General features: G+C 39.6%; 1 protein-coding gene across 1 annotated transcript; it reads left to right on the plus strand.

The window, feature by feature from the left end:
- Positions 1-33: 33 nt before the first annotated feature.
- On the plus strand, positions 34-6,762 carry LOC104540765 (microtubule-associated tumor suppressor candidate 2-like; the record flags this gene model as incomplete). The annotated part of the gene is made up of 2 exons (XM_010184644.1): positions 34-2,325; positions 6,522-6,762. Coding segments are annotated over exons 1-2 (2,533 nt in total), but the record flags the coding sequence as incomplete, so codon positions are not given.
- Between the last annotated feature and the right edge of the window lie 3,489 nt (positions 6,763-10,251).

Genomic DNA, 10,251 nt, shown 5'->3' on the forward strand with positions numbered 1-10,251 from the left:
CTCATTAATTAGGACTGAAGCTGAAGCTTCAAAATGAGTGCTCCGTTAATCCCAAACAAGTTGTGTTATGCTCAGCTTCAGGACAACCGCAGTGAACTCAAAAATAATAATGAAAGCATAGTGAGTGTGGGAGATACCAATGCCAACCAAATTGTGGCAAAAGTTAGAACCACTGAAGAAGATGTTAAGAAACATGATTTGACAGATGAGAGTGGGAATATACACTCTGGAGGATCAGAGAAAGTTACCCGTGTGAACACAGAGCAGAATAAACTTCTGACCTTCAGAGACTCTCGGACCTGTTACACTGGTGTACAGGAAAGTAAACTGCCCTCCACCACAAGCCGGGAAATGGGGAAAGATTGTAGGACCAGCGAAGCTAAGGATGTATCAAGGCATATCAGGATTAGCCGAGGGCAAAGTCTGTCCAATTTAAAAAGCAGCACAAATGATGCCAACTTGGAGGTTATTTCCAAAGGTGACGTTGAATTTACCCAGAACTTTTCTAAGGGTAAAATGTCCAGAACTGTAGAGGTAGAGAGAATAAAAAGGCTTTCTTTGGGAAGACCAAGTAAATTTTCTCCTCAATCCGACACATTTCCAAAAGACTGTGTTGGCCGTGTGTCATGTAAACGTCTGCTTTCTGCATCATTGGACTCCATCGACAGGTCACACCATTTGATAGGGAATACAGAGAAATCACAAAAAACATCCACGGATCATTTTCTTGGGATGGTGTTTCATCCACTTGACAATACCTCAGAGGAAAATATTGTATTTTATTCCAAACCATCTACCTCAGGGAATAAGAAAATAAGTAAACCAGCAAATGTACCAAATGTTAATGTTGAAAGCACATTACATACTTCTCATTCTCAACATTCAGCTGCTAAGCCCAGTGAGATTTCAAGTAAATCAGAAGCACAATTAGGTCAGGGTGATAAAAGTAAAAAACTGGAGCTTAAGACTGCACCATCTCTACAATCCAAATATACATGTCAACAAAAGATTGAGAGAATTATGCTGGTAGAGTTTCTGGAATGTCAAAAAGGTGAAAATATAGCAATGCAGGAACAGAAAGGTTCTGGGTCTGATGCATCAAAGTTTCAAGCATCCCATTTTCAAGACACCTGTAATAAAGTAGAGGATCCATTCTCAAGCCAGGTGGTAACCCATCCTGATGACAAATTGCTAAGTGATAACGTCATCACCAGTGGGGAAGGGAGAGGAAGCAATGACAGTGACAATGGGGCACCTAGCCAGGTTGGTGAGGAATATTTTACTGATGAAGAAGTGGAAACAATATGCCCACTCACTTGTGATAGTGAATGCAGTGGTAAAGTGACACCTATAAAAAAAGAGAATTTACGTGAAGTTGATGCAGGTTGCGCTGAAGAAGTTGGTGAACAGACCTCTCTTATACATATCATTAATCTACCTGACAGCAAACCCTTGAAGGTTAACGAGAATAAACTGATGTTAGTCAAAGAAAGCATGGAGGATGCTTCTGTACCTGCTTCTGATCTCTCAGATCAGCAGGGAGCACACAGTGCAGAGACAGTGTTAAACCAACAACCTGACAATCACGATAGTGAAGTGGAAACCTTGAGCTTTTCAGTTCCAAGTAAAAAAACAGCTAATGCACAGAAACAGCCTTCAGATGAAGCACCAGAGAGCTGTAAGGTTTCGACAAAAGGTGATGCCTTTTTATGTGTTCCAACTCCTGTGTGCCCAGTGGCAATGCTGGATGTTAATAGTCAGCCCATGCTATCAAACAGTAATTTGAAGGAGCTTTACACACTGCGTGTTGACAAACTGTCACCCTCCTCAGTCCTACCTCCTGTTGACAGTACACAGTTGTTAAACATAACCCCTAAAGTGCCTATCAAGACTGCTTGCAGCAGCGCCATTCCAAAACCTATCCTGGTCCACCCCAAGGGCTCCCTCGCAGATAAGGTGGATGTGGACAGTGACTGCAGTGAAAAGCTGGAAGAAAGCACTGAGTTGAAACCTGCCATACCTAGGCCCAAACCTGTGAGACCTAAAATCATCACATATATCAGAAGAAACCCTCGTTCGATAGAGCAGCTTGACCCTTCATTTGCATCGGCAGGGCTGCCCTTTGGTACCCCTGCGTGTGGCATGCCCATCTCTACAGAGCAGAAGGCATCCAACGGAGGGGAAGCAAAGCCCTCCAGCATCCTGTATGACAAATTTAAACCCGACCTCCAGAAGCCAAGACTCTTCAGTTCTGGGCTGGTGGTGTCAGGAATTAGGCCCCCGGGCCATCACTTTGGTCAGATGAGTGAGAAGTTTCTGCAGGAGGTAAGGAGTCTGCTTTGATACCTTCTTTTGTATGCTGGGTGGTGATCATTTGCTTACTTGTTGGTTACAGAAGTTAGTTCTCAAACCTTAAATAAGAAATAAATCCTAAATCAACAGAATGTGTGATCATTAGAAATAAACTTAACTATTTCTGTCACCGATCTTGTCGCAATATCTGATTTGTGACTGGAAGTTGTCACTGTGTTCCTTCATTTGTTTCCCAGCAAATCAATCACCTTCTAGTAGTATAAATAGAGATGTTTAGAAAGGAAAAGACACATTATTTGAATTTAACCAGAAATTAAATTTCTTTTATTTTTTTTCCCAAATAATTGCTTTGGGAAATGAATGTAATTTGCCCACAGAAACTTCTCCTTAATGGAAAAGTTGGTAGGTTTTTTCAGAGAGAGCACTAGAGGTCTAAACTAATTCCCTTCTGATTAGAGGTACTGAAACTCAGGGACTATCAGAGCTCTTGTTAGTTTATATATATAATGGAGGAAAAGTTTTCCTTTTGACTAATTTGAAAATCATGTCTTATATTGACCTTATATTGACCATCTTAAGTAAGAAATCTCTTTTCCCTGGGAAGCAAAAAGGTCATGAAAGTCTCTCTGACCAATTCTGATTCCTGATACCTCGTTGTGTTTCCACCTTGATAAATTGGACAGGAGTCTTGGTTCCCTGAAATCTCTGTTGGATGGTGAGCCCAGAGGAGGAAGGTTGACCTTGCTTGGAAGATGGAGAAAGGACAGAGAGGATGGAGCTACGTTCGGGTCTGGGATGTGCCTTTGCATCTGCTGCTTGGGACCTGTGATAGCTCAACAACTAAACTTTTTATATAAACACAGAAGATCACACAGGCGTGTTTCATTTGAACTAGCCTTTTTTTTTTTAACCTTTTCTTTTGCTGTGTGTCTTGTGGTCTTATTGAGGCTATTTTAATGCCTGCCTCATTCTACATATGGTATTTATCCAAGGAACAGTATTTGAAATAACAAATTTGGTGACAGGATTGACAATCACAAGTCAGCAAATACCCAGATTAAGATACTGTGTGTGAGTGTAGTCTGGCCCTTATGGCATGTTAACAGGCAACCTACTGAAGTGATCACGGATTATAGTTTTCCATAGAGCACAATCTCATCCCAAACACAGAAAGTAAACCTTCAGTTTCCAGCTATGTCCCTTATATTTTGTGTTCAGGGGAGGAATTATTAAACTCTTTGTGACCTGATCTATATCAGGCACTATTAGTATATCTTCACAAAAAAAGCCAAAATAAACCAGACTGTGCAGCTGCTTTGCTGTCATAGGGTGATAGGACCCTCTGAAGTCCATATGTGTCTGTGGCCCGTACAGTTGGGGTTCAGATAATCAGTTTGGATCAGCAGACACATCTGGGAGCAAAGTACCAATTTCTGTGCACCATTGAGGACTCTTCTTAACATGAGAAGGATTCAGATTATAGCAAATCTGCAGCATGACTTGCTTTAAACTAGGGTTAGAATTAGGACACTTATGGGTTGGAGAAGATCCAGAGCATATTCCCCAACTCCTCCAAGAAATATAACTTTGGACAGGTATTTCAATGAAGGAAGGTTAGAACCCAAGCAAGCTGCTTCTTCAGAGGAACTGAATTAATGTTTGACAATGTTATAATCAAAGGAACAGGAAAGAAAGTGTTGGGCATCCTTACCTGCTGGCTGTGCTGCCAGCTCTTCTTCTGGGATTACCCAGCCTGTGGAGATTCCTGTATTTGCTGGACTTTCCAGCTTTTTCTAATAAGTTCATTAAATGGAGTGAATAGGGAATGAGCAGACAATCACACACAATAAAACTCAGAGCTGAGTTTCTTTTTAGTTGACAAACGGCAACAGACCTTTCCTTTTAAAGTCCCTTGTGCAAAAATCTAGTAAGGATGCTAACAGGCTCATATTAATCCATATCTTTCTCAAGAGCCTTAAAATGACCCTGTAATCAGTAATTGTGCATGAGTCTACTGAGACTAGTTGAATGATACACTTAATGAACTCACCTTTAAATAGAAAAGCAAAAAGAAAGTATCTTTATAGAAGTTTGTGTTCCCCAAAACTGGACTCTTCAAAAAAAGCATCTTTTTCTTGAGAGATATTTGCGTAAAATATGGTTGGACTTGAGGTTCTTAAGGGTCTTTTCCAACCTAAAGAATTCTGTCCTAAATCCTTCTCACCTATCTCAGCTTAAGAAGATATTTTATGCTTGTGATTGTTTTTGTGTACATTTGTTCCCCTCCTGTTCTACTCCTAGAATAGTGTAAATAAAGAAAAAAAAAGAAGTGACCGAAGAGTTGACTAAGCTGGCTCACTTTATAAAAAAATGCATGGTTTCCATGTTTAAATATTTTCCCTATTCCTCATCCTGAAGTACTTGGCATTGGTTTGTTTACTGCCAGTTAAACATGGAACGACAGTAAGTGTACCGTGAAATCTGATTGGAATAAATTCATCAGGGAGAGAAAAGATAACTGAATCTTATCCAGGAAAACAAACTCATATCCAGAAGTTGAAAATAGGAAGCTAAACATCTCCTGCAGTCCAAGCCTAGAGAACCATCTATACAGTAAAAACCTGCATCCTAATTGTGGAAATAGATCATAGGAGTATAATAAGAAAGGAAACTGGAAGATCTAATGCAGGAAATAGGACTGCAAACAAAGGAAAAAATATAGAGCAAAAATATCAGGCTCAGTGTTTGTTATATCTGCCCTTCTAGTTCCTGTGCAAAGGCCTCAAATATTCTATAATAGTTTAAGGCCAATCTTGTCTCTTTTAGCATATTAAAGATTTGCTAAATTAGAATTAAGGCTGTTGAAGCAGCTAGGATCAAAGCTTTTATAGCCAATGTTGAAGTGCATATTCTAAATGCTTATCATTGCTAAATAGAAATTGATTTGGCATATTATATGCATCATAACGTACAGTAGGGTTAATTAATTGTCAGTTACATTTCTTCCTAGGTAGCCTATGGCACTTTTTTGATTAATTTTTAAACAAATTTGGTTCAGATTTCTTATTTCCTAAGCCTGTTTTTTTCTCTGGCCTAAATGGGATGCACTGAAAAAAATATTCATGGGTCCTTTCTAGATTATGACATTTTTACATTTTATTAAAAAAATAGTAAAGAAGTTGGACTCTACCTCAAAGGGCAAATGCTTCTTTGCAAATGGGAGATGAAAGCTACTGACGTTGCTCTGCACCCTTGTCCTGAACTACAAATCAGCACAGCAAGGTGGGAGTCAGAGCCCAGCTTTAGTGTAGAAAAATGCAAGGGCTGAATTGGGGAATTGGGTCATTCCCTGACTGCAAGTTTGCTGGTAACAGCCAGTTTGCTGGAACTTGGGACTTATTGTGCTACCCTTCCAGTATACACCACTAAAATACTGGGACATTTGTCACTAATTTTAGAAATGCATCATCTATTTTGTGGTAAGCAATAAATGTTTCACATCTACAAATCTGCTTTTTTGCTCCAGTTCAAATGGGCAGCTAGGCTTTATAGCTCTGATTTAGAATATTCAGCAGCCTCCTGACAATGTAACGTGCAGAAATGTAGAAATGTGACCACCTCCAAATTCAGGTCTCTTTTCAGATTCTTCAGGGACACAGATTATAATGAACATTTTGCGGTAAGAACTTGTAGAGGTGTTTTTTTTTTTCTCACACAAATGATTTGACAACACCATTTCTTTGATAAAATGAACTTAAAATACCTTCAGCTTTATTTTTAACTATCTAATTTATAACTGACTTCCCCCAAAATTGTATCTCAGTAAGAATATTTTAAATAACTTCAAATAAAAATTTCACTTACACACTCTCCTGTGTATCCACCTCTGTAAGTAATATCACCTTTCAGGACTTAACAGTAATTTTGTTTTCACCGATTGAAGATCTTCCATTTGTCTATATTCTTTTTGGGAAGAAATAAGTTCTTTATTTGGGTTTGGTTGGGCTTTGACATTGTAATGTGTGCATTTGTGGAGAGCAGTTCATATGGTAAAACTGACAGTTTTTGAAAGTGGTGATCAGTCTGCAATGCTCTGAAGCCCAGATTCACAAGGAAGGAAAATTAGCTTTTATAAGAAATTTAGAGCTCCATGTTCTCTGGATTTATTGATTTAATGCATAATATCTCTGTTAATACTTTTTCTGTAGGTTGGGGAAAGGCCTGCAAAAGATGAATTTTGCCCTCCACCATATACACACTATGAGGTCCCACCAAGTTTTTATCGATCTGCCATGATTCTCAAGCCACAGTTAGGACTGGGTGCAGTGTCCAGGTTACCATCTGCAAAAAGCAGGATTCTCATTGCAAGTCAAAGATCCTCAGGTAGCTGTGTCCATCAGCAAGGGGAAATAACGAGCGCTCCCAGCCTTTATCATCCTGATGCTTCAGGTAAAGTATAAACTTACTTTCCTTTCCTCTGAGCGTAGCTGCAAATAAAATTCTTTTTTCAGACAGAAATATCACAAAATGAGCAACATCTTGGCCTGATACTACAAAGCTCCAGCAGCACTCTTTGAGATATGTTTTTTTATCCAGAGGCAAGGCTGACAAGGGAGTCTGGGACTTACACAAGGTTTGTTTAACAGGTCATTGTCAAAGAAGGAGAATCAATTTCAGTAATAATTCTCATTATGCTCTTTTTTATCTTCCTCCTCCTTTTAAACACCTGAAAAATCCTTGCTTTTGTCCTGGAGAAGATAATGGAATGTTTTCTGCCATCAGAAAGACCCTGTTGTTTAATCTGAATATGACATTCCCACCATGTTTTACTCTGAAAGCCTGGGCAGAATTCAGATATGCCAGCAGAGACCTTGATTCTCTGAAGCCCTAGTATACACCTCTATAGAGACAACATTTCTAATACCTTTTTCTTCCCAGTTACTGCCCAGCTCAGCATGACTACGGGCAGAATCAGAGGCAAGGGAAAAGCAAGAGAAGAGTCAGAAGGAGAACAAGTGCAGTGCCACAAGACAGAGAAAATAATTACTTCTACAGGATTCTCCTTGGTAGCCCAGAAAAGCTTGGAGGTTTTGTTAGCATGCATTTAAGCAGCAGCAAGTTCAGAGACAACTGAAAATCAGTCAATGCCGGTGTGAAACATAGCAGATGTTTAGCAGCCTACAAGTCTGCAGAGATTTTCAAAACATAGTCATAAGGGATGAAGTTAAGTAATGACTTGGGGTCACATGGTCCCTCCTCTTGCCCCAGGATGGGATGTTTATTTAACCTGTTCATGGAAAACTATTTATAAAATCTTGCAATGTGGGATCTTGTAGTCTCTGAAAGGAGGCTACTCCAACATGATACCTGCTTTCAAGTTAAGATTTTTTCCCAGTGTTTCGCCTAATCCTCTTTTCTGCAATTTACTTCCTTTTCTATCTGGAGTGGATGTGGGGTCTTCTTCTCTTTGCTGCTATTTGAAAATGTTACTCTTTCCCCAGTGTCCATTTCTCTATACTAAGCTGCAAAAAATTTAGAGGTGGAATGGTAATGGTTCAGAGTCTCTTGATTTACCCTGAGAGAGCAGTATCAATCAGTAATACAGGGTGCAAGGATTTCGATCTTATCAGAAAATCAAGATTGTCTCTAACATAGCACCTCTTGCCACTATCTTTTACTATTTGACCCTGCACCTGGAGTTTATCTACATGGATGCCACTATCAGAAGCTGACCAATATCTGCTGTGTGTGACTTCTGAGACATACTAAGCTTGCACACTGGGCAGTAAATACAAGTTCAGCCCTGTAAGGTGAGTTCAGTCAGCACTGAACATAGGAATACAAATGCAGAGAGAAATTGGATCATATTTTACATTTAAATGAAACCGCAAGAGGGTGCAAGTTCAGAAAGAGTAGGGTAAGTCACTGAGTAACAGGAGGCAGTCTGGGACATAGATATGAGAGGGATATATGAACAGGACCTATTAACAAATCCTCTGTCTTTTCTCATCCTTGGAAATGAACATTGCCTTGATTTTTATTCATCCAGCTTTATTCTGCATCACTGATGACTGCAGATATGACTTTTACTTAGCTATTTTTTATCCATATATGGACTTGCCTTGTATGTATTAATTTACTGCCTTTCTATGTTATGTGACATTCTAAATCTAAACAGTATCAGCTATCAGTGTTATTTGTTGTCTGTAATCCTGACTTTAAAAATGCCAATGAAAGAGAAGTATACATGAGGAAATTACTCTAGCTGTTAGTGCCATTCTTATTCCACTGAAGTTCCCATTTCCTAAAGTTTTCCTATTTCTCAAAAGTTGGGTTTTTTTTGATCTTACCACTGGCTATCTCTTGGACTTTGTTGACTTTTGAGGTCAAATTTAATTCGTAGCTCTCCATAATTATCTTCCTATGACTGCTATTTTGTTTGTTTCTCCCAAGTCTATTGACACCTCGCTGTTTCAAAGATGCTGTTAAAGATAACTCATGGTAGTCCAATAATCTGTCTGTCATCTCTTTCAGGATCCCAAAGTGTGTCTTATCTGGTCTTCAGGCTCTGACTGTTTTTATTGATTTTAAATTACCCAAGACTTGTTCTGGAGAGGTTGCTAATGTCTCTAGTTTTTCACTGTCCACCCTAGGAAACATCTTTTTCATTTCTGGCATCTTACCTTCCGTTTTCCTTGTGAGATTAAGAACATGTTTAATTTTTCTGCAGCAACTTATTCTGTTGCAGTATTGGAGGTATTGGAGATATAAGTATTTCCCGTTGCTCTTTGTTGATTCAGTGCCTCCCCTTATTGATCTGTCATGTATTTCTGATACCTTGTATTAGTTTTGGCATTTTATTTGCCAACTATCCATTCAAGACTGGCTTAGAATCACCTTTTCCCTCTGCAAAGCCTTTTTTTCTTGTATACCTCTAATAACTTAATCCTTTTTTCAGCAACATATAGCTTCATAAGTCAGCATACCAGTCAATAATTTCTTTTAAGAAGAATGAATCGCTTATGAAAGAGGCTAGAGTGACAACAAACAGGACAAGACTGGTGTAGGGGTGAAAGGGCAACAGAGAACTGGTTCCTTCAGCTGTGTCCATGCCAGTGCACAAACACAGATCAGAAATAGGTCCCTGGTTGCCATGGAGGGGCTGGATAGGACAACAACCCCTGGCATGCCAGAGCTGGTATTGGGCTGGCTGGAGGGGCTCAGAGCAGGGTCGGGCATTTGTTTTAAGCCAATTATTTTAAGGTACCTAAAACCATTTTCGGCTTTTTGTCAACCACTGCTCCTTAATTTGCCAGTTAGTTGTGAAATCAAACTTTAATCTGCATTATTGTTTTTTACGCAATATTTGAGAAACAGGATTGAACATAGCTTCAATAGAGCTATAGCTACAAACACAACCAAATAAAATGCACGAGCATTTCCAGTACTTTGTACTGGAAGCAGTGCTGGTAAGCCCCGTGCTCACACATGTTGTGGAGCGTGAGGGCTTGGCTGACTGCAGCAGAAACAGCTGGGGACTAGGAAGTATTTTTCTCTCAAGAGTACCAGTCCTGCCTTCAAGACTGCTAATCAGCATCTCTTGCAGCTTGATCCTGAGCTTTTAATCCAGTTTCTAATCCTAGTGATTTCAGTTCTGCCCTGGGGTAATGGAAGCAGAAGAGTCTAACCAGTTGCCATCCCGTGACAAAGTGTGAGGTACCACAGAGGCTTTTAAACTGAAACCACCATGACATGGTATCGAGGACAGAAGTGGTGCCTCATAATGAGGATTTTATTCCCCTTAGCAATGCCATTCATAATATAGCAGTCTGCTTAAGCAGCACCTGATAAGCTGGGTGGTTTGGCCCATGTGTAATACTAATACTCACAAAACTGACTCTAAAGTAGTTCACAGAATCACAGAACCGCTCGGTTGGA

Source organism: Mesitornis unicolor, unplaced genomic scaffold (genome assembly GCF_000695765.1).
Source record: "Mesitornis unicolor isolate BGI_N332 unplaced genomic scaffold, ASM69576v1 scaffold12805, whole genome shotgun sequence".
Taxonomy (NCBI): domain Eukaryota; kingdom Metazoa; phylum Chordata; class Aves; order Mesitornithiformes; family Mesitornithidae; genus Mesitornis; species Mesitornis unicolor.